At 35.4% G+C, this 25,474-nt stretch overlaps 1 protein-coding gene across 3 annotated transcripts in view; it reads left to right on the top strand.

Annotated features, from left to right (window-relative positions):
* Positions 1-6,738: 6,738 nt before the first annotated feature.
* The window catches only part of LOC117205459 (sodium/potassium-transporting ATPase subunit alpha), a 172,686-nt gene continuing 153,950 nt past the window's right edge, over positions 6,739-25,474 (top strand). For all 3 annotated transcript variants that reach the window (XM_033443874.1, XM_033443873.1, XM_033443875.1), the window contains exon 1: positions 6,739-6,783. In XM_033443874.1, coding sequence (XP_033299765.1) covers positions 6,754-6,783 — 30 coding nt within the window. In that variant the 5' untranslated portion in view covers positions 6,739-6,753. The remainder of the gene's footprint in view (positions 6,784-25,474) is intronic.

Here is a 25,474-nt window from a genome sequence, read left to right as displayed (position 1 = left end):
TTGATAAAAATTTATTTTACCATCGATCCTATTGTATTGGGTAGCTCGGAAAGTTCGTTCCGATCTTTGAGAAATTTCGTCGACATGATAGATCATGTTGAAAAGTTTTTCGCTGAAAAACCCGAGAGGTTCTGCAAGCATGGAATATTCAAATTGCGTGAAAGATGGAGAAAGGTTGTGCAACAAAATGGTATCTATATAATTCGATAAATGTACATCGAATCGAAATGTAAATCGGAACGAACTTTCCGGGCGACTTAGTAGTATCTTGAAACACTCGCGTGGAACTCAATGAACTTGTGAGGTGTACGAAGTACATAACGCATCGACCCGTCCGTGGCTTTTTCCGAAAAAGGAGATGCCTGGGAAAGCGCTGTATTGATTTAGTTACTCTAGATTTTCTTTTTATTATTTAATTTGTACTTTACAATTTGTCCAGTTGGACATTTGATAAATAGTTACTCTAGTTGTAATTTGTTAGTTTATTAACAAATAGTGTTAGTTAATTAATTATAGTTTTTGTGTTCTATCATCTGTAAAGAAATAGATAAATAGATTAATTATTATTATATATATTATATATATTATTTATATTACCAATTATATTTATATTTATTTATTTTTTATTATTATGTATATTATATATATTATTTATATTACTTATTATATCTATATTTATATATATAATAAAATCCCTATACTATTTTCAGAATTTAGATATGATCGAGTCTAGATAATATTTGTAATAAATAGAATTCTTTTGTAGGAAATCTAGAAAGCTTGAAAGAGTATTCTGTTATAGATGACTCGATGAGCAACTAAGGAAATTCCACGAGGCAGGGGAGAAACGGTTTTGTGTGAGAACTGTGCGTTACGAAGATACGTTCAGCGGGAAAAGGGACGAAGAATGGAAAATTTAGGGGGTTTGGGCGTAAACGGTCCGGGAGCACTCCTGATAAGCGTTAGGCGCACTAACGTTAAGTTTTAGTCGCAAAGTCCGATACTACTCTGCCACCTCCCAGAAAAGTGGCGAGGCGTCCATGAGAATTTCTCCACGTACAAAAAAAAAAGGAAAAAAAGAGGGTTTGGGCGTATACCTGACCCACATCCCTACACAACGATCGATCCTGTGTGGTCGCATCCCTCTGACGGATATCTAGTAACATCTTTGAGCGCACTCCTAATACGAACAATTGTCACTCGCAAACCAGAAATTTGATAAAACCGTTTCTTCGAAGATACCGAGAACAATAGTCAACGCCCTATGGTATGTCGGAAACGAGGATATATGCAAAGACTTAAAAATACCAACAGTCAAAGAAGAAATCGGCAGATACGCAGAGAAATACAAGGAAAGAACGGCAACACCACATTCAAACCAGCTGGCTGTTGAAGCGAGCAAAACTCTCATAGAAAGAAGCCAAAAAAGAAAACACGCCACTGACCTCACTAAAGAAATAAAATAGTCAAAGTCGAAGATAGTATCCGGCTGGGGGTAGCCATCCACATGTTAGTTAGCAATTAAGTTAACAAAACTTACCAGATGTCCAGCTGGACAAATTGTAAAGCACAAATTAAATAATAAAAAAAAATCTTTTCTTGAATTTTGAATGTATTGCGATTCGTATTTAAACTTCCATATCGAATTTCTTGATTCAGATAAACCTGTTGTATAATAAATTTATATAACCTAGAATAACTATTTCATCATGCCATCATGTGTGTTTTATAATAGTAATCCTTGTGGCATTGATTCCTACAAATAATTTTTAAAAGCTTTTGTATCATTATCTTATATAAACACAAGTATTATTTTGTTGAATTAATTTCAACCAATTATCACGTCTTATACCTTACATAATATTTATGGATTAATATTACATTATATAATATTCATTATATATTTATTATATTATTATAGTATATTATTATATTATTTATTATGTTATATAATATTTATCTAGGTTTCATTGATTTCATTTGTTGTACCTTGTTAAAAATTTCTGAAATAACGCGACAAACTATAATAAAAGGGAAGTAACAGTTCACGTGCACGATATTTAATTCCACGATTAAGTGAATTATGGCCGAAAATTGCATCGATCACGAGAAAGAATTTCCCGATGCGATGAAGCCTTGTGTACGTGACCAGTTTGATGGAAATTTATTGAACATTCATAGTATACCGGATAATTTCGTTGGAAATTTTGCTCCACGGGTTACCAATTATTTCCACCCTTTACTTTATTCGTGATTTATGGCAGTAGCACATTATTACGCGTGAGACAAAATCGGGAAACATTAAGGCAAGAAAGATATCACAATAGACTTTAAATTGTGTATAAAGGGATTGAGATAAAAGTGATGCATGTACGTAAGATGAGTCGTGTCGATACAAGATTACAAAATAAATTCTGCAATCGATGACTATACACATTTTAAATGTATGTTATCTAAAAATTTCTCATAATCGAATTTTTGGAGAATTTTAAGACAAATTATTTAACTTCACCGAAATAATCCTATCTTATCCTACTCGTGAATGTGTGTGTATGTATATTGAAGGTAGCTCCGAAACGTCCACGCGAATCGGTCAATTTAATCAAATTAGTCGATTGGTCATGCCAAAAATACACAAGCTGATAAGCCAAGTATATCGTACTTTAAATAGAGAGTGTGTGCACTTTGCGTCAATCGTTTACAAATTTGTCATTTGGCCGATTGACCGCCTCTTGTCCTTGACATTATTCCGTCTGGCGGATATCCACACGAACGAACAGTCAACCTACCAGATAAAATAGAAACAACGAAGCTCGTATTACACCCGCGTGCACTTATATGCACAAATATCGTGTCAAACGCATTGATGAATAAGAAGAAAGTTGCAGTGTATGGCCGTTTCTGTTTTCTAAGCCTCAGGAGGAGAACACGAGTGAGAAATGGATTTGTCAACCCACACAAGATTCCTAGTTTTTCCTTTGTGCTTGCAACCCCGTTCATAAGTATCAGAACAGCTTTTGAACCCGTTTGCACAGTTGAGCTAATATTTTTTTGTATTATTATTTAATTTGTACTGTACAATTTGTCGAGCTGAACACTTGGTAAATAGCTAATATTATTAGTGAAATTTGATAAATTACCAGTCAGAAATGACCAATAATTAAATCTAAATAATTAAATGTCAATAATTAAATGTATACTAACGAATCTTCTTCTATAACAGTAACAAATTCGGTAATAAATCAAATAATGTTTTACAAATCACTTTTACAAGTTACAAATCATTTACAAATTATCCTATTCGGCATAAGATTATGAAATCTACCATCTGTAGCTTGTCAATTGTTTAATATTATTAGTTAGCAAATTATCAAGTAAGAAGATCCAGATAAAAATTCCTAAATAATAGTTTTAGTAATTTCCTGATAAGCCTCATATATAAGTAAGACAAGATTAGCCTCAGATTTCTAAGTGTTCTAACACTTATGAACGATAGCGTATCTCTTTCTCCTCCATTTTCTTCCATATCTCCGTCTTCTCATGTCTTCCACTTTATGGCACGCGTACCACGATACCAGCGAAGGTCTGTCAATAATGATTCAGGAGTTGGGCGTGCCTTGCATATGAGAATCGGCCCGAAAATAAACAGGTCGCGCGCAACGCCGCACATAGATGCCTTGAAATCGTGTCCCACTCTATGCACGTGTAATTTCGCAGAAGGTGCGACTGAGATAACGCGATACGAAGATCAGCGAATGCTATAAAAGAGAAAAAAGATCAGCAAATCTTGTTCCTATGTCAGAGAGAGAAGAAGAGCAATAGAAAAGAAGAAATGGAGCCCCCATTTCTCTCTAAACTCGAGATCAGAATGTTTAAAATAATTGGAAGATCCTTAAGATACAATCATCCAAACAGTGGATACTCAGGAAACTTTATATGAATATATGATGGGCATTATACGAAACTTTTTGAAACTTGCAATGAATATATCTGGAAATTTTGTAAAATGAAACAAGCCTGATCCATATAAAAAGTATTAATATACATTACTAATAGCTACAGGTATCTATTTTCGCTGGATCAACAACAAGATAGTTACGAAAGTTATTAGTTGCTGTTTGTCAATTTTTACATCTATTTTTAATTTGTTAATTCATAAAATTATATATTTCTACATAAGTTATTTTTTAAATGAACTGGTATATAGGCCTAACAAATCATTTAAAATACCTATAAGGAAGAGATAAGAAGACAGTATCCAAATGCAAAGAAATACGATTTATATGTACGTATATATTTAGCTTCTCTTACAAAACTGCTACTTTCCACGAGGACGTTTTCGCTAGTAGCATCCGATGGTAATGTATCGGGTGAAAAATGACTCGGCTGATACATGCGTGCACGGGTGCAGAGATCTTGTATAAAAGATTAATAGAACAGCTGTTTTAACATATTACGGATGGCTATGTAAATTTTTGTACTCGGAGAATATTTTGGAAGATGTTGGAGATAGTCGGAAACGATTTTGTTTCGATTGATCTTTTCTCTTTATTAGACCTTAATCGTTATAAAGGCAATAAATGCAATTTTAATAACATAGAAAGAATTAGCGATTGAATATTACTGTAATACTTTAATACTACTGAATATTAGAACCGTAGAGAATAGGAAACTCAGCTTATCATTAAACTGCTTATTTATAGCAAAGTTGGCGGTGTACAGAATGTACATAATATAAGAAAATATATGCAATATCCAAAATATGGCGCATTTTATAATAAATTAAAACAATTTTCTACCACATTTTCATACTTTTAATTATATTCTCAAAAATATGAATTTACATAAAAATTTGCAATTTATTTATTATGTGTGTTTTCTATAATCTTCAATTTGATAATATCTGTTTTAAACGCCATCTGTAATAGAGTTATGTGTTACAACTGCATTAAGAACTTTTCACATACCAGTGAATCTATTATCATCAGCTGGACGGAGTTTTAGACGAAACTTGCACAGTTCGCGTTCCACCTACGTTTCAGTTGAAGTATTGTATAATACCGATGCAATCCTATCGCATCGCGAATAGCACGCGTGACATGCAGCTACATGAGCATAAAACGAATAGTCACGGCTGGAACATAGGCGACACTTTAATTCCATATATGTCAAACTACTTGAACGTGACATTCATAAATTAATTCTATTCGAATGCTCGAATCTATTTTCTCAGATAATTTTTCTAATCTTTTCTAATCTTCCGAAACGATGTTCTGTTTTGCAACACTTTATTGAAGAGATGGAGTGTCAATTGTATTAATCGATACAATCGTTCGATAATCGTAGGGACTATACAAATGATCGCGCCGCACAATGTTGCGCTTCTTTGTAGTTCAAAATTCGTAAAAAGCATGTCAGGCTTGACCGCACTTAATTACGTAAGATCAGTGGGGGCAAAAGCGTGCAGGAAGGTTAATTCGCTTTGAATTAAAGCGAATCTTCTTTCGCTCCGTGGATCGTCGACCGAAAGAGAGAAAGACAGTGGGAGGTAATGATTCTGTCCAGCTGACACCTAACCTCAACCTCTCATATACAAATTTACCTATTAACTCATAGTACAACAATTTATAAATGAACGTCATTTGGAAATGACGAAACTATTAATTACTTTTTCGATTAGCGATCAGAAAGGAGATAGCATACATATCAGAATGTCTCATATGAAATCATTACCGATTTGTGGCTGCTTATGGAGGTATTTGAACACTTTTATCATAGGAAATATTTTATGTATATATTGTATGCAAATATTTTATTCTATATATTTTATGTAATTATTTGATATATACATATTTGACATATACATACATATATTTGATGTATATGCGTTATATAAAACATTTTGAACTAACAGTACAATGAAATGTAAATATCATAATATCTGAAATATTCGATCTAAAAATGTACATAGAAGCAACAAGGTATTTGCTGCAAACGCATATTAAGTAAGAAATTAGTCTACGATAATAAGAACTATAGTCTATCGCTATCATATTGTCATATCGCTTACAATAAATATCTTGCAATTTTGGCATTGACTTTCAGATTCATTACAAATTTTACCAATAAATATAATCATTACAATGGCAATGAAATTTCAAAATAACGCGTTTTACAAGTGTTCGAATACAACCGTGAGCTACTATATACACCGCGTGGTATGAAGAGAGACGAAGAAAGGTTATTCAGAATGAAGAAGGACAGGTATACGGTGTACAAGCATCGCCCTCGCGAGAATGCTATAGAATGAGAGAGTTGATAAATACACCTATGTAAGGAGGGGAAATAGTTACTGTATTATAATTATAGAGCAAGAGCGAGTGAAAGGGACTTTTCGTATCGGTCATCGAAAGTGGAGGGGCACATGCGATCTTGATGAGCCGGGGTGCCTTCGTATCGCTTGTAAACTCGTACTCCTCATAGTGAGTCGTAGTACATGTAGTATGAAAAGAAGCTTCACATCGTGACGTCAGCACAGTATTTCGGTACGAGCCGCGTGAATCGTTACGAAATCCGTGCTTCGCGATTTATTTTGTTCAAACGGAAGTGGAGACGTGTTCGAGTTGAACTGCGAGTGTGCTTTACGACTGAACAAGATCAGTGACGTGTATAGTTTCAGGATTCATTTGGTCATCCGTAAGTGCGGCGCGTGCATCAGGTAGTCGGAACATCGACCGACACATTGTTGTCAAGATGGCGTCGAAAGGAAAGCTAGCGACCGAGGTCAGTGACGCTTTTCTCTTTTTGCTCTTATACATCTTCAACACTGGTTCGGTCACGATGCAAGTGCAAGATATTCGGATAAGAAATGGTTGAATCCAGCGTGTTTCACGTAACCTTTCTACTTTATCGATTAGTTCATCGAACTTATGATCGACGATAATTGTGTTCGCGCGCTTTGACGACAGGTCTCGCGTTCACGAGAACGTCATACTGTCTTGTAAACCACGCCCTTGAAGAGTCATTTTCATGGAATGTTTTTCATTCATCCTCCTCATTGATATATTTTATGATGTTATATTGCGAACGTCGATATATCTTCATTCGTATAGGCATTCAAAAGGACTGGCGTTTGATAAAAATGCGTTTTAGTATTCAAGTTTTTATTAAACTGTACAATGTAAAATATGCAGTTATACAATGTGTCAAAGTTGTTTTAAGATATTAGTTTACAATATTGTTTTGTCGTAAAGTAATTTAGTTATAAGCCAATTGAAATAAGTTTGCCGCTATGAAAACATTACAAGCGTGTAATTGCATCTGCAAATTATGATTTCTTGTTTACGGCAATAGAAATATGATCTAACCATGAAATCAAGCAATCTACGGGTTGACTTCTGTCTTCTCTTTCTCTCTCTCTCTCTCTTTGTCGCTCCATCTTGGGACATGATATACACGTGGCTTTGAGTATACAATACCTGTTGTTTTCTCGTTGAGGATACTGTTGCCGCACATTAAGCGGTTGACTGATTCCAGACATTCATGTGCATAAATAATATCATGAGGAGGATATTTTCTATCATCGTATTGAATTACGATTTCTTACCGCGTGATATTGTTTTATATATTTTATGTTTTATGCATATATATATACTTATTCATTTCATAATCGATGGAATAAATCGAATTTATGAAACTATAGTTTGATTATAGGATTGTGTGGGATATTACGACACTATTAAAGCACCTTGTGATAGTAAAAGTATGATAAGAGCTGTATTTTTATTTACACAGTTGCATCTCTTATATGGGATCTATGATGTAGGATACCTGTCTATGTTTTATTTCAGATACAAATATTTAGAAAGTTGCAGCCTATGTCTGCGTAAATATACTAGTTTCTCTGTCATTTAATGGTTTCTCTTTCGAAATAAATGAATAAACATCATAGTACATACTATGTGTTCCTGTTATAGTTTGAATTTATTGCTGATTTATTTAATGATATAATTAAATATAATTAAAAGAAATATAAATTTGTCATAGTTGTCATATCATATTATAGAACATAAACAACATTGGTTATTTTTTTTCAATGTAAATGAACCTATCGATCTATACTGAAAAGTATAACAGTAATTACAAAGAGAAACTTTTATGATATATTTAATTCTGTTCGCTATAGATTGTATTTCTTATCTTAAAAGTTTAGTTATAATTTGTTGTTTACAGTAAATAATAAATAAATTTAATTAATCTAGTAATTCAACATCAACTTGTACTTACAATTAACTATACCATGTTTCTCTGTAACATAATGCATATTTCATAACAGTAAATTTGTTCGATATCGTTTAAAATTATCTATGTCACCGGTATATTTGGAAGTTGTATAAGTTTTTTTTATGTATGTATATGTCAAGGTCCGGATACTCGTAATGGTAGCCATCTCACCGGAAAATATGAAGTAACAGGCAATAAAATCCCCTAGAAAATGTCGTACAGCCTACTTTCTAATCCCTTTCTAAAAGCACGTGCTCAATGGCTATAAATGAAAATATATCGTACCCTTTATTTAAAAAGTCAAAGTCAAATTTCAATTAATTTCAAAGTCAAAATTTATGTTGTCATAGTTATTATTTTGCGTTAGTGATACGATATAATCGTTCGTATTTAAAATATACGTAAAATTAAGGATATAAATTTGAATAACAGTTTCCTAATATGGTATGCTTTTGGACTTGAATATGGTTTGTTCGACGTTGTTTTCTTTTTGGCAAGTTGCCACTTGTCGGAAAAGCAGCTTTATTTTTATGCAGCACGATGTTCGACCTCGATTTCGGGGATATGTATTACAAATATTGCCTATATAGGAAAGCATACAATATAGAAATAGATCTCTTTTGGAAAAAACAATAACAATGCAGATTAACTGCACTACTTATTTTGTTCCGTGACCTCGTTCTAAAATCAACAATACAAAATGCGATTGAGATTATTTCATTCACTCATTAAAAAGTACGATGATTATCGTGGATGTTTTTGTCAAAGGTCGTTGATCCCAATCAGCGCTGACTGTTTTCTGTATCGGTCGACAAGATCGCGTGTGACTATTTCCATCTTCTTACTTACTCACTTCACTGTTATTTTTACTCGTAGAACATAGATTATATTTCATATTATGATAAAAATATTACTAAATACTCAAGAACCAAATACCTATGCTGTGCCATAATTTAATTTCTAACATGCTATGATATTTCATATTATTAATAGTAAGAGAGAATAATATTTAGATTCTGTGAACTATTGAACATAAAATATGTAAAATATTTGAACTATAAATGACTAGTAACTAAATATTTTGTATATCGATCTTTGAAGTAAAAAGTAGTGCGAAGTTCAAAATCGGCCCTGACTGGGACAAGTGTTTTATGAACTGGCTACGAGATGGCAGGAGGTGGACATTGGGAGAGCAATGCAGTAATTTGTGATACACACGTCAGTCTGGCGTTTCTCTCTCTTATCCTTTTTTTTCTCTCGTTCCTCGGAAGCCCCTCTTTGTCGTTCTCGTCTCACCTTCGACGCTAATTTGAACGATACGGTTCGCGTTTATTATCGCTAAATTAGCCATTATGTCGTTATTTTAACGAGTCGATGTGTGTCAGGGGGCCGTGCACACGCTTCCAGTGTGTCCACTGTATTTCCTCGTTCAATTTCTCTTCTGCTTGTTCAACATTGCCGTCATGACATGACCCATCTTTGAAAGATATTTCCAGTAATTGTTAACTCATTTACATCGGTTTATAGCTTATTATATCTCATCTTGCGAGAATTTGTCAGATAGCAATTATTCTTCATGGTCAAGAATACGATTGATATTTATTTGCAGGTTATTGGCTTACCATTGGCTTAGTACAATCAATGATCAGATCAGATGTCGCTGACGTCTTTAAGTGCAGTTCGTTGACAATATCTGTTCCGATTATCATTATGTCTTCATTCTAACTTCGGTAGTATCATATATTACATCACAAAAATCTATTCTTCGTCTGTCGTCGACTCAAGAAGTACATTGACAGAAACTAGATTGATCTTGATATCTCGGGTTTAAGTTACTATGAAAGTTACATTGTCGTATAGTTTGTTCCTAAATGAAATGTCACTGTACAGTAAAAATGTTTTCTACTGTACAGTATAAATATGTTTGACTCTCACGATACACACGACAGATAAGTGACGTGTCTCATTAATCCCGGGAATTATTCTAATAAAATTTTTTGTTAGCATTTACTCGATGTAATTTCATCTTAGACTCTTCGAAATTTTTTCCATAACATATCTTTAATCTGTCATATTTAATAATTCATATAATTGGAGGTTACCTTTTTTTAAGGCATTTATATATTTTGTATTACGAATTCTATTTTTGGTGGGATATTAACAGCGCGTTAATCGAAAGATCGCGCAATATTTGCGTGCTTGTGACAATTTATTCAAGGATGTGTTTTAAAAGACAATACACACGAAGTTATTTTTTGGAATGTCACATTCATTATACAATTTTACATAATTTATTATGTATTATATATTTAATATATATTTATTAATATCCATCAAAAATCTTTCATAATTCAATAGAAATTCTACCAATGCAATAATTATTACTAGTTCTATGGTACTTCGATCGCCACACCCGCACAGTTGCGGTTCTAACCGATTCTCATTACCTTTAACAACATAACCTCTTATACATACATTGTACGTTTACAATTACCAATTTCAACCTATGTATTTACAAAAATCCTTACGAAACTTACATAAATGTATTTATCAAAACCATATATTCACATTAATCTTTCGTTGTAAATTATTGTATAAAAATCTTAGTCTTATTTTCATGACATCCAATTACTATCTCACCAATTTATATTGCCTGCCATAATTGTGAAACCGTTTATGTACAAATACATACATGTACAGTTACATACAAGTAAATATGTACAATTTTGATACGTTAATGCGATAAGGAACAAAGTGTATTCTGCTTGGAATCGTATTGAGCGATAATTTTCTGGAAACAATTCACCAAAAATAAAACAATAGAATAGCAGTTTATTTTTGTTTCACGATTGTCGAATCAGCGTAACAGAATACCTCAATATATGAAATTTGATTTCAAGATACAATCAAACGAAATTGTAACAATGATATTTACAAGTTTAACTGTTCGATTTTAGCCTGTTGTATCTTTCTTTGTTTAATCTAGAATTTACCGTAGACAAATCTCGCTCCTGTTGGCATCGGTCAAGACCATTCTAAGGATAATCCAAACGAATCGACGTTACATTACACAAAAGAAGTAACTACTCTCGTCGTCGTAGTTCCACTAGCTGCCACGCCTTTCAGATATACGTTACGAGCTCGGTGTCTGTTTCCACAAGGGAACTAGGGCCGTCAGTTTCGAAAGCAAACACGTCTCAGCGGATTGTGGTTGGTTTTATCAGTGGTCGTGAATCCTCGCGAGGATCTGACGATACGGTTTTGCGAAGGATATCCGATTCGAGGTCAGACCCGTGACAGTGAAGCGGCCAGATTCGTCTCGCGAGATCTGGCTCGATCCAGCTGTTTTAATGGTGAACTTCCGCGAGATGACGACGCGAACACCGGAGGGGTCATCCCACGCGGCACGGGACCATAATTCCTGGGAAGGAAACCGCCCTGTATATTGGCCCTTTTAAACTTCTTTACCGACTAATTCGTTGTCGCATCCGCGCTCGCGCGCGCGTTCCACGCTGCTGCTTTGATTATTTAAATGCCAGCCACGCTCTGTTTTTTCCTCTTACGCTGACAATGCGGCTCCCTTCGTGTTTACCATGGTTCGTTGATTTGACGTTCGTTGCTTATAAAATAGTACCCGATCAAGGGGAAACGGAGGAGTATCTTTATACTTTATGGTTGATTAGTTACAAACTCATTTGAATGGTCATTAAAATAATTAATTGTTCGCGGACGACGTTCTTTTTTCATGGTACTAATCGAAGCGATAAATATTTATAGTTGGAAGATAAATGTTGAATACCGCCATATGGGCGACGTTCGACTTGGAAAATAAATTTTAAATATCGCTGTGGCGACATCCGGCCATAGAGGAAATCGCACATGCATCTCAAGAGTGACACAGTTCGTTTCGTATCTTAATACCTAGCAGTGCACGTGAAGAATGAAAGTATCGAACGATACCTTAGAATTCTATTTACTAAATGCAACGTTTAAAAAGATTATTCAGAATGACGAGACACAGAATAAAAGATGGAGTTGTTGAAGGATATTAAATGAAATTTGATGTGAATTTTAAGTCGGTCCATAATAGGTTACATCGTCTACCCCTTCGTCGCGATCAAATTAATTTCGAAGCTAATTTAGCTAATGTAATATTCACCGAGCGACTTCCTGTGGCTCGGGTTACTTGTTTCTTCAAATTCCCTGTAGTAACTCGATTTCTCAATTACCTACGGTCGACGTAAACGTTAATATTCGGGCGAATCATGAAGCAGATAGAAATTTTACACATTGACCACGTGTACCTTAGCTATTCCAGTTCGGAGTTTTATGATAACGCGAGCTTGTAGCATCGAAAAGACAACGATAAGTAAATTAAAGTACAATTAATATAGGAACGAACGAAGTGAAATAAAACCGCGTTTACATTAGGCGGTTTCTCTTAACGCGGCTTAAGAAAAACTCGGACGAGCCAACAATTTCATTTCCATTTGCTGATGTATCTCGCTTTCGCTGATATCGCATTATTATACCTCGTGTGAACGTGTACGCGTATTGTTGCTTTCACGCCGCTTGTATATTCCAGTCGATACCGTGTTCCGGAGATAGCAGCTTATCCACCGATAAAATTATGTAACGCCGACACACGAGAATGTGTACGCGACGTACACGCGCATGTTAATAGGTTTAACTTTAATTAAGAGCCCCTCGAAAATTGTTGCTGACCTCCGTTGCACCGGAGCGCGTTGGCTTAATTTCGAAAAATTTCATCGAGGTGCAACGATTCCTAGTATTTTCTCGCTCTTTACGTAGTTTACTAGATGCTTTTTTCTTTTTTTTTTTCATTGAACTTTGGTCAAAATTGATTTCGGAGGATGGCAACAAGGGATTTATTCTCGATCGATTTTCGTCAGTTTACAGAGCGTGTTTGCAATTTATGGAATATTCGATATCAATAATCGTATCTTGATTTTTCCTATTCTATTTTCCTATCTCGTAGCGTAGCCAACTGTAGGACGCGTAGTACATTTAATGTTTCCATAAGGAATCGTGGATGGTGTGGAGACCGATTTAAAATTAATGGAATATTTCGAATTAATCGCATTGCGGACTTTTCTATTTTGAAGGAGTTAGGCTAACGTCGTATGTATAGAAATTATGCAGGAACTTTGTAAAAGGGATTATGATGAGATGACGCAGATTCTCGTTCGAGGTGACCAACTGGATGTTCGATTCCTTAGTTTCAATGGCTCGTCTACTACAGCCTTATTACCATACGGATCGATCCATTTTTACCTAACTGACGATGGAATTATTCGTCAAATAGAAATACATATAGCGGGCGAGTTCGCTAAATTTAGTGGACTATCTTGACGCGCTGTTGCTAATTTCACACACTGTTTGACCTTTCGTATCAAACATAGGACTCAGCTTCTTCCACCATGAAAGTATCAGAAATTTCGTCTCGAGGCAATTACTCTGTTCTAGCATTGAAAGGGGATGGGACAAATAGTTAGCAATTGTGACAAGCTTTCGGGGTTAATTGTTGCCAGTTTGCTTAATTTTCCATCGAAGAGGATTCTACGATCTATCTACGATATGTGACGAATATCTAAAATGAAACTTTCCTGTTTGTACCTCGTTTCTGAAGAGATCTAATTTTTCAGAAAATCTTCAGGACTTTATCGAATAGATAGATATCGCGAACAGAGTCTATTATTTGTTAAATTGTTATTCATTATACACGAACCACCCCACGCAACCCCACTAAAGAAATAAAATAGTCAAACTCGAAGGTGGCATCCCGCTGGGGGTAGCCATCCACATGTTATTTAGCAATTAAGCTAGAAAAATTTACCGAATGTCCAGCTGGACAAATTGTAAAGTACAAATTAAATAATAATAAAAAAAAAATAAAATTATACACGAAGGATAGGTGAAAAGATTCGAATAATATCTTTTCATTTCACGTCTCGGTTTAGAGGAAACCAAGTTGGATGATTCGTCGAACACGCCTGAATTTTATCAGTTCTCAATTGGATATAATTTTTCAATGGTTATTCTACGTTCGAAAACATGTCGGAAATGTGGAATGAAGGTTTTTCATGCGGAGCCTCTTTTTTTCGAGAAGAACGAAAAGTTCTTCGTAAGGTAAAAGTAAGTCGCGAGAACGTGTTACAGAATTCTTCGTATGGGGATTCTTCCTACCGGAATATGTAATTTGAATATTCATTCGGTGCAGCGAACGTGCTTGCCTAGAACTTGTTACTTTCACAGCTCCAACACTAGCAACATTGCATAAAGGATTAATCTTTCCCCCTCTATGTTAACTGGAAAATACACGACGGTTATCTACGTAGGTCGCTTTCAAATTATTTACCGACTAATTTGATATTTACGCGATTCCCGTGTTCACGAATTAATTGAACGACCATGAAACGACAAACTCTGTTACTCGCGGCGTAACGTAATAGCATAAGAAGCAAAGGAACAAGAGTCATTCGCCTGCTTCGCGTGCATTCTACAATACATAGAAAGCTACATCAGCGTGATTGCATCGTTACGTAAACGAAAATTGTTTTCTTACTTCTTTAATCTACTTTTTGCTTTCTTTACCCTGTTTCAAAAATACAAAGTGCCGCCGAATAACGTCTACAAGCGTGAGGCGATTCTTTAGGGAAAAATAAAAGCAAAAATGTAGAATAAAATGTTTTCGTCCCAGGTTTTGCTTTCGAGGAAAAAGCAAAACAATTTGCCTAGTTAACAATTGGACACGAGTAAACAATTAAAAGCAGGTTATTCTATGCGTGAAAATAATTACAAAATTGGAAGAAAAGTTTTCCGTTTAAATTCCTGTGATTTTCAAGAAAATGGAGTTTGTTATAATAAATACATTTTGTTCATAAACGAAGCGTTTTACGAGAACATTTTATTCTGCGTTTTCCATTTATTTTTACATGTAGAATAATATCCTATAGATTATGTTCTTTTATTTAATCTGGAATTAGCTACATTCCAGTATATTTGACAAATTTTTAAACTCGATTTTCTCGGAAGCTAAGCCGCAGATGAAAACATTTCTTTTATATTTCTTTCTGTTGTTTTCTCGAAAGGAATCATTTCATGATAGGTTGCACATGTTACTCGGCCGCAACCTGTGTATTTGTTGTTTCAAACGGAAATAAATTTTCTTACGAAATATACATTTTCAATTTTCTATAAGACACGACAATCTATTTTTATTTTGTACGTTATGTGCCATTGCGAATTTTACATATTTTAACCGCAGTAGATTTAAATGTACTGTACTCGAACGTTTAATTTCTATAAAATATTATATCGTAGATATCTACACGTATACAATATTCTTTAGATATTGTATTGTACTTTGTCCTGGCATTGTTATCCAAATCATTCATATTGCTGGCGATTTTTTAAGTCCATGAAATTTATTTTATTTTAATCATTAGATTATATATTTTTATGTATTACACGTTATTGTATTCCGTTGGCAACAAAGTGATTGCGGATTTTGTCATTAGGTGGTATTGGCAATATCCGCAATCATTTAGTTGCCAACCCAATAGTTAATACAGAAATGTAAGCATATTAAAGTCACTGATTGTGAACAATTTTCAGCCAAAGATAATCATACCGCTAAGAAAACATTTCGCGTCACAGTTTGGATATCTAAAGTTGAAATATTGGTTATTTTTAACTGATCCCGTATAAACTCAATTATTCTCGTTAGATACACCTTAGTTCGACAATATGATTTTTATTTCGTCTCGTTCCGTGCGTAAAATACGAATGAGTTTCTGTCGGTCGTCGGGTGAAAATTCTTTTATCGCCAGCCAGGCGAATTTCATGACCGAGTTGTTCCTTTCTTCCGTAACTATGCGAGATTTTATGGTAAGTGCGTGCTTTTTCTCTTATCGCGAGATATAGCTTGATAGAGATATTCCAAACCGGAGAAGCTAATTTTTTCCCAGAGATAATTATATTCTCGACGAGCCGATCATTTTGCAAGGAAGTCTGGCGAGGGTGCTGTTATAAGCCGGGAGGATGGTAATTACGTAAACTTCCGTTTTTCCGATGGGTTCGAAGGAACGATGGGAATTTTAACGAAATAGCAACTGTGTTCGATCGAGTCGTAAAGGTAAAATTGTTCGGTTCCGGAAGAAGAAATAAAATTGTAACGTTGGTAGAAACGTTGGAAATGCATTTATAGAAAATTTAAAGGTGGAAACATTTCCAGAATGCATATGATGTGAAAAAGTATGTAGAACAAGCTAAAGCACACTTTATAATATTATAGTTAACAAATAAAAGTAATCTCTATTTATGTTTCATTTCCTTAATCACACTGATATAAATATAAATTTGCATAAACGTTTGTAATCTAGCAGTTTCCTTTATTTCACAAAATTTCTCACTACAAACATTTTCGAAGATAACACGCTTCTAAGTTAACTTCTCTTCATATCTGTGGACGTAAATTTTCAAATTAGTCTCAGATTTCATCGATATAATCACAATAGTCTGGTCATAGTAGCAATGGAAATTCAAAGAATTTCACATAATATGTTTATGAAAGTTTTGTGTATGATGCTTTCGTGAGTCATTGTATATGCACCGTGAGCATGTAAGCAGTTACACGCGTGTCCATCGATGCGTGTCGCCACCCTTTGCCTGCTAATTATGCACGAGCCCCCTCGTCAACGGTGCACGACCAGCAGGTTGCTTGCTACTTTTGACCGACACACGCGCGTCATCGTCGTCGAGCACTACGAGGCTCGCTCTGCTTACCATAGCCTCACGTGCTCGTTGTCGTCGTCATCGAGTGTCGTCATTCGTAGAGGTTGAAGACAGCCTGACATTTTCGAGTTTCCACGCGTTGGTAATTCTTGCTCGTCGCAAGAATATCACGGGCCTGACCTACATTATCGTACTATGGCTGCTAGAGCATAGGTCACGTGCTCGCGCCGCCCTGGCCATTCTGGTGCATCGATACTTTCCTGCTTTTATACTCCTGCAGTTTTTCGACACGTTGGAGTTTCCGGGTCGGCGCACATCGCGTTAAATTATTATTATTAAAGTCTGTAATTTCGATTTAAAATCGTTGAGTTCTTAGGTTATTAAGAACGTCGTTTTAATATCAGCGATATTAAATGACAAGGCAAATAATACGATCTGACGGTTCTTTACTCATCGAGCAATTCTTCTTGAAATTTATAATACTATTTTTCCTTCTTATTGCATTGGCTCGCCTCTCTTTGACCTTATCTGAAATCCTTAATTTTCTGCCAGTCTTTCGAAACATTTGCATTCTCATCTGAGTCTTGAAATTTCTCAAATTAGCCCAGCAGAGTTTTATCGGATGCATTTTGCGTTTCTTCATCCACCCACGAAATTTTGCCCCAAGTCTGCAATTCGCAATTGCTCTTTGGCGCAAGAGGTTTACGTCTCTCCAACCATTCCCGAATTTTCAACTTCCCAGAAATCTTGAAACGTTTAATTTCTCATTCGCTCGCGTGAAATCTCTTCGTTCTTCGTTTCATTTCGGATCATTGCAGATCTTCGAACCGGATCCTGTAACCTTGCAAGCATTTAAATTCTCGCTCGACCCTCGAAATTTCTCAAACTAATCGAACCATCGAGACCATGATTTTGCCCTCTATTTGCATTCGATGTAGTGCAAGAAATTTTTCTCCATCCATTCACCAATTTCCCCAAAGTAACGCTATTTAACGAGGGACATGACACTTCCAAAGAGTGTCATCTTTACACTTGTATAAAGTGTAGCTTTCTTGCTCCAAACAGAACACGTGCGACCATAAAAGGGCCAGGCACGTAGCATAGACTCTCCACGCGAGATTTTGCACGATGTATGCGGTACGGTGCCAGGATCGAGAGGTTACACGAGTACCTCGTGATAGAGACGAGGAAAACGCTGGCTGTGGTCGACAGAAAGGGTGGATCCACCACGTGCTACGACATGGTAGGCCACGACATTAAAGCGGAACCATGTTTACGGATGAGCAACTCGTGCGGTTCGAGGATCGATCATTACGAATTCATCGTAGTGAACGCGAAGGATAATCGAGTCAACATATCGATCGGTATCCCGTTTAATTTTGTTGACGTAAGAAGTTGTTGTTGTCTGCGGATGTTTTCCTGATCAATTACAGGGCTCTCATAAGCGAGAAGAGTTTTCGTTGTTGTGGTTGTGGAATTTTGAAATCCTTGAGAAGCTTGTTGGTACGATAATAAATATTATAATGGCTATGTTCTTTTCTTTTCTTATTATAGTTTGAGTTTGATTCGTCCTTCAACAATGAAAGGATACATTGGATTTATAGTTGTAACGTTTTATCGTGTAAAATTAATATAGAAAAATCGTTTTTCCAGTGCTAGTATTTCAATCGATCGGTTTACTATCACGCTAATATCTCGTAAGTTGAAATTTTCAATAATTACGTCGGATTTATTAGAGATAATCGTTCTCCTGCGTCTTCTTCTGAGCATAACGCGGCACCTGCCAATTACAAGTTCACACGAATTAATTTTTTTTCCCCAGCTCCATCCTTTGCCAATCGACGTCTTTTACTTTATTTGTTTTTGATATTAATACTATGCAGGAAATTATATTTCGAATGAAAACTTACATCTGACCATGCAAGACTTCTTTAGACGTCAGCACGGTAGTAATAATTTGCTAGCATAACAGTTCAGCGAATATATTTACATGAGAAATATAATACTTAGGTAAGAGCATTTGAGAATTGTAGATGTAATAACAATAAAAGAATCGCCACGATACAATCATACTTGGTTTAGCAAGCTATGGTAAAAAAGATTGGCACGAGAGTGGCACGTGGAGATAAGAATTCTGAAAGAAATATTGGCCGGCTCGCTGGTGCGAAAGGCTTGCATCGTAAGCAAGTCTATTGTAGCCTGTGCTGCGCCAAATTTCCGGATGTTCCTTTGATATATATAGGGAAGCAACGCCAGTTGGGTAATCTCAATTTCTGGGTTACTTCGGACCCTTTGAACTATTAAGGATCCTTAGATTCCATCTAAATCTTCTGACCACCCGATACTCCCGGGTTTTATCCTATCCCTTGAAATATCTTCTTAGACTCCCTCAAACACTTTGATTTCTTCAAATTCTTCGGCCAAGTTCTCAAGAAAATGTGAATTCTCTCGAATACCTCCGATTATCCAGAATCCTTTTATTCTTCAACAAGATTCAGCTTTCTCTGCATCTTTTGGCTTTATCAATCCTTTGAACCATCCGGGACTTTTAGGAAACTTTCGAAAATATTTGTATTCTCACTTGGACGTTGGAATTGTTCGGTTCAATTCGATCGGATATCGTGACTTTGTATTTGTTCGTGCGAAACAGAGTTGGACGTTATTCGAATTGTTTTGAATATCTATCTCAGGTGATTGCCGGAATAAATTCGTGTGAGTGGAATATTTCATCCGTGGAACAGTTACTTGCTGTCAGTAACAAATTATTTTCTATATTTATTCGAATAATGATTGCAGACTTATTTTTACTATTAATTTACCAAATGAATAATCTACCAAAGAACAATAAACTTCTTAATCTGGCATTTGGAAAGGCTTATAAAAGTCAGTATTGCAACGACTGGACAACGTTCAGCTTTTGGAAATACATCTCATGTTCAGTACCATGTCCATCCTCCATATTTTTATTTTTTTTATTATTTAATTTGTACTTTACAATTTGTCCAGCTGGACGTTTGATAAATTTTTTTAACTTTTATTTTATTTATATCGCAATTTGGTCGCAAATTCAATGGCACAGCGAAATCATTGTCACGATCGAAATTAATCGATTCTCAGTAAACATCAGATTTTTTTTATTATTTAATTTGTACTTTACAATTTGTCCAACTGGACATTTAGTAAATTTTGTCAACTTAATTGCTAAATAACTTGTGGATGGCTACCCACAGCGGGATACTATCTTCGAGTTTGACTATTTTATTTCTTTAGTGAGGTCAGTGGCGTGTTTACTTTTTAATCTTCTTTCTATGAGAGTTTTGCTCGCTTCAGCAGTTGGTTTGGATGTGTTGTCGTTCTTTTCTTGTATTTTTCTGCCAATTTCTTCTTTGACCGTTGATATTATATAACACATAAATATCTATATATCATTTTATCCGAATAAATTCTTACGCGAATATAAGTTATTCGATTAAATTTTTAGCCAGATAAATTCTCGCACGAGTAACTTCTTATTCGAATAAATTCTTATTCGCATAGATATGCGTTCGATTGTATATTTCTTCACTAATGGCGAATAAAACTTGATTTTTTATTCTTATCAATTACCTGTTGTTCGAATAACATTTTTCCCAACACATTGATACGTGATCCTCTGATTCTGCGTAAATATATAGAACAAAGTAAATACGTATCGATGCTCGTGGTTATTGTAACATTGTCATAATTGGAGATACGTTGGTAAATACAAACGCGCGTTATAAACGCGTTCTCATTATCATCCATATTAAATATCGTATTGTTTCCACGTCAACAGTAATTAATTACCTGCATCATAATTTAACCAGTTCACCCCACCTATTCTGCTATCGCATACGCTACTTACGTTAGTCCAACGTATACGATTCGTGAATTTCTCTTCTCCGAAAATATCGATCGATCGATAGTCTGATATTTCTGACGCACGCTACGATGAACTATTATCTTCACGTTTATTTGCGTTTGATGTCCGGTTTCCCTTGGAAATCTCGCTACAATGTATTGTTGATTGCGGCAGCACGAGAAAAAACGATCGTACGAAAATCGAGGGCGATTTTATTGTTCGCTAGGCACGAGGAAATATAACGATACCTATTGTTCTTTCAACGACGCCTTCGATAGTTCACAATACCGTCCGTGAATAGTAATAAATCGATGATATTGCACGCTGTTTTCGTTCGTGATCTTTAACGAATTATTTTTAATCCGCAGTTCGCTCGGACAGTTGCATACCTGTTAATCTTTCATTTGATTAGTCACGGGATATTTAGCTACGGGTTTAATGTGATTGACAAATAAGGAAGAAATTATCCTTCGAGTCTCGTGCTTTACATTCTTTATGGTTGAAGAGAGAACAGGTTTGATATTCTTTTAAAGATTCCTACGTTTATAACATATAAATTAGCGATGGTCAGTTCGGTTATTTTGAAATATTGAGAAAGAAAAGTATCGAAGTGTAGAAACAAACGAAGGAGAAACTATTGTAGATTTTTTCTGTACGTAAAATGTACTATTATAATATAACATGGTAATTTTGCAGATTTAGCAATTAGTCTGTTAGTATATCACTATTCGCGCTTTTGACTATTCACACGTGCTCTAATGTTCATAAACTGTCCATAGAACTATAAAGTTATAGAGCTGGATAGCCAGAAGCTGTCTAAAGATCTTTTAAAATACAAAGTTGCTAAGGTAACATTATTAGAACGCGAGGAGAAACATTTCGTTTTGAACTTTATAAATTTATATTCTTCGCAGTCGCTTAATGTTTTGTAATGTTCACTGGCTTACCAACGGACAATGAATATTTATGCAGCTTCATATTTTTCTATTTGTTTTCTCTAACCGAACGAATGAAACCTAAATGGAGATTTCTCTCGGCTTTATTTTGGATATTTTTGCATATTATACTTTTATATTTCTCATAAATGCGGTGGCAGATGGAGAACCGAAAGAAGATAGAATTCCAAAAAAAATATATACCAAATAAAATACAAAAAAAAGGGAGATAAATACCGAAAGGCAAGAGGAAAAGCGTCAGAAACGAAGTACAACAATAGCAGAGAAAAAAACTATAAAAGCGTATAATATAAATGCATTTAATTGGATAATGTAACGTAACATAATAAAATATTAATACGTAAGGTGGTGATAAGTAAATACAAAACCTATTCTAAGCAGAAATGCAAGAATCACAGTAAATAAATAATAAAATAAAAAAAAAATTAATTTCTCATAAGCGCATGAATATCCGCGGTTTACTTATCAATGGACCGTGGATGTCTATGCATTTATGGGATTGTTCGATATCTTTTTCGTCACTGTCTGTTGCATGTAGATTCTGCAGTTCTATGAAATCTTAAGACATTGAAGCGTTTATAACGTTATGATCAGACCGCGATTATTCATGTAAATTTATAAACTTTTATAAATATAGACGAGGAATGGGAAATTTCAAGGTGAAAAGATGTAGGAAACATACGTTACAAGAACAAGTATATAAAATATCCAAAGTGAAGACGCGTTATAACATTTAATAGGTGAAACTAATTTCTAATTAGATTTCATCTGCTTTATCGTTTTGATGAACATGTGAATTTGCATAAACATGCACAGTCTACTTATCGATTATGCGTGTTCGTATTTCGCTCACGTATCTCAAGAACCACGATTTTAGGGAAAATGAGTTTCGACGTTCTGAACAGTTATATTGGGTTGGCAACTAAGTGATTGCGGATTTCGTCAATAGGTGGTATTGACAAAATCACCATAGTTGCCAACCCAATAGTTTCGCGATGATGCAATAGCGATACAACTGCTTTCTCATGGTGAACGTTTAAAATTCCCTTGTAAGATTCTACCAGCAGAAAGTACAAAGAACGATCATTTTTGCTGTACCAATAAATGACTGAAAACCTACAAATTATGAATTATGTCGTTGCTGTACCAGATGAACGATCTCCATATCCGTCTCTTCCTTTGCACTGCACACAGTGCGCTGATCTAGCTTGCGAGAATCTACTCGCACGATATCCAATAATTCTGACACAAGGGTATAATAACGACGATAATGGTGGTATAATATGCCACGAATTAATTAGACATGCAGCCATAATGAAGTGCATATCACGCAATGGGCGTAGTCCTCTGAAATATTCTACGCCTGGCTGATTGATTTTCCTCGCGAAGACTCAGCTAAATATCGAAGCCGCGTGGTTTCACAACTCGCGTATTTACAGATGCGTACGTGTCCTGAATAGATTCGTACGCAGCTGTCGGTCAGTCGAACGGAAAAGGCGTTGAAGCGTAGAAATGTGTTACCATGGAATGGTATTTTTTATTCATATCTTGTACCATTCTTTACACTGTAAATAAAAACCTATACATAATTCTGTATAACGTATATACATTCTAATATATATGTTTCTTCGACCAATCGCGGGGAGACGTAATCGCAAGGAGAGACGTCAACGGGGGTCGTAAATCCCCGTTACGATTATAACAATCGACACCACGAATTGATCGATCCCCTGATTTCCGTTGAGATAATAGGGGTGATTGAGGTTGTATAACCCTGTGATTCACAGAATTATAAATTATATGTTTCCAGCACTTAGATTACACTGACGTAGAGAAATAAGTAATTAACAACTTGTCGCACGAAGCTAAGAGAGATATGTGCGTTAGAGCAGGGCTCTTATAATTAGATTTAGTGTATTAGTGGACGGAGTACTATAAGATATTTAAGAGACGAAGTGTATGCTCGACAATACCGAGACCGACTCTCGCGTTATGCTTAGACTGCCCCGCTGGGCATTGGCGTATACTTAGTAGTTGACTTTTCCAACGATGTAGAAGAAGTGAAGTTGAGTGACGATGCTGTGTCGGAGGAAAGCTAAGGATGGGTGTGTCTAGCGCACGGGACCATCGGATTTGTTGGTGCCGATGTTAGTTAAGAGAGTGAGGGAAACAGGTTTCGCTGTTAATTGGTTAACCGAAGGGTCTTAACCGCCCTCGAGAGAAAGTGGTTAGTGGGAGGAAAGTTGCAGCGCACGTGAGAAAATTAACTTTCCCTTGTCCCGCCGTGGTAGACAATAGTCTTTAGAAATGCTTCGGACACAGATGTTTGTTTGTTTTGAAGGACCTTAGCAGGCAAGTGACTCGGGTTTATGACGGGTGCTTAAGGATATTGAGGGTACGCCGTACGGAAAAGCGGACATCTGGTGTCCGTCTGGCCCGCGGTGTGTGACCTGGGCCAGGCAGAGAGGCCCGGCGTAACAATATATATATATACGTATAATATTCTGAAGGAATTCGTTGGCTGAAATAGAGAAGCCATGGTCGTATACGATGAAGTTTTTTTTTTTTTTATTTAATATTTCACATTCACAATTTGTCCAATTTGGACATTTGGTAGAAGTTTTTAGCTGTTTGATTATCATGTGGGTGGCTACCCCCAGTGGGGTACCATCTTCGTGTTTGTTAGGTTATATCCTTTATGAAACGATGAAGTTTGATCGCGTTATTACCTGCCAGCTTCTTCCTTGCTTTCTCAAGGTGAAAGATCTCATGAACAAAATAGTTATCTTCCTAGATCTCATTTTTAGCAATTGTATCGGTAAAAATATAAATTTGCACAAATAAACGCGATCTTGCGATGTTATATATACGACAGTTTCTTAAAATTTCATGAACCTGTAGAATTTAGATGGAACAAATGGTGACGACAGGAATTTTTTCCAACGTTTACAGCATTAAAAGATAGAATTTAACGAAGCAAAATTGATCGAGAAACATCGTATACGGCGCAATGTTGACTCTTAACGGGGTAAAAATCAATGTAAATTCGTATTTAAAATACAATATTAGCTTCTGATGATTTTTTATTCGCATCTTTACTGTACTATATTTCATGCTGTAAAATACCTATACGTACTGTATTTCTATATAACGTGTATATATATATAAATAAATAAAATTCTCATCCCCCAAAACTACGTATATATATATATATGTAATGTTGTTATATTTTTGGAAATCAGGCGGGGTTCTATAGAATTTACATATATATATATGTGAAACATAAATCCTTAGGGTAAATCAAGCGATCGATTTTGGAAAATCGAGTTTATTTTGGGTTAAATTTAATTTGGGTTCGAGTTAATAATTAAATTAAATACAATAACAGTTAATAACAAATCTACTACAAATTTTACCTGGAAAATCGAGAATCGATTTTCCAAGTCCTAAATTACCGTTCTTATCTCGTGATCTAACCATTCAGCAAAATGACTGCCGATGAAACAAAGCAAAAGTAAAAATGTCGGTTGGCGGGTAGTTTGAATTCTACAGAATTTACATATATATACATATATATACGTATAATATTCTGAAGGAA

The sequence above is a fragment of the Bombus bifarius genome, unplaced genomic scaffold (assembly GCF_011952205.1).
Source record: "Bombus bifarius isolate JDL3187 unplaced genomic scaffold, Bbif_JDL3187 scf7180000007990, whole genome shotgun sequence".
Classification (NCBI taxonomy): Eukaryota; Metazoa; Arthropoda; class Insecta; order Hymenoptera; family Apidae; genus Bombus; species Bombus bifarius.
This window is presented reverse-complemented; position numbering and strand designations above follow the sequence as displayed.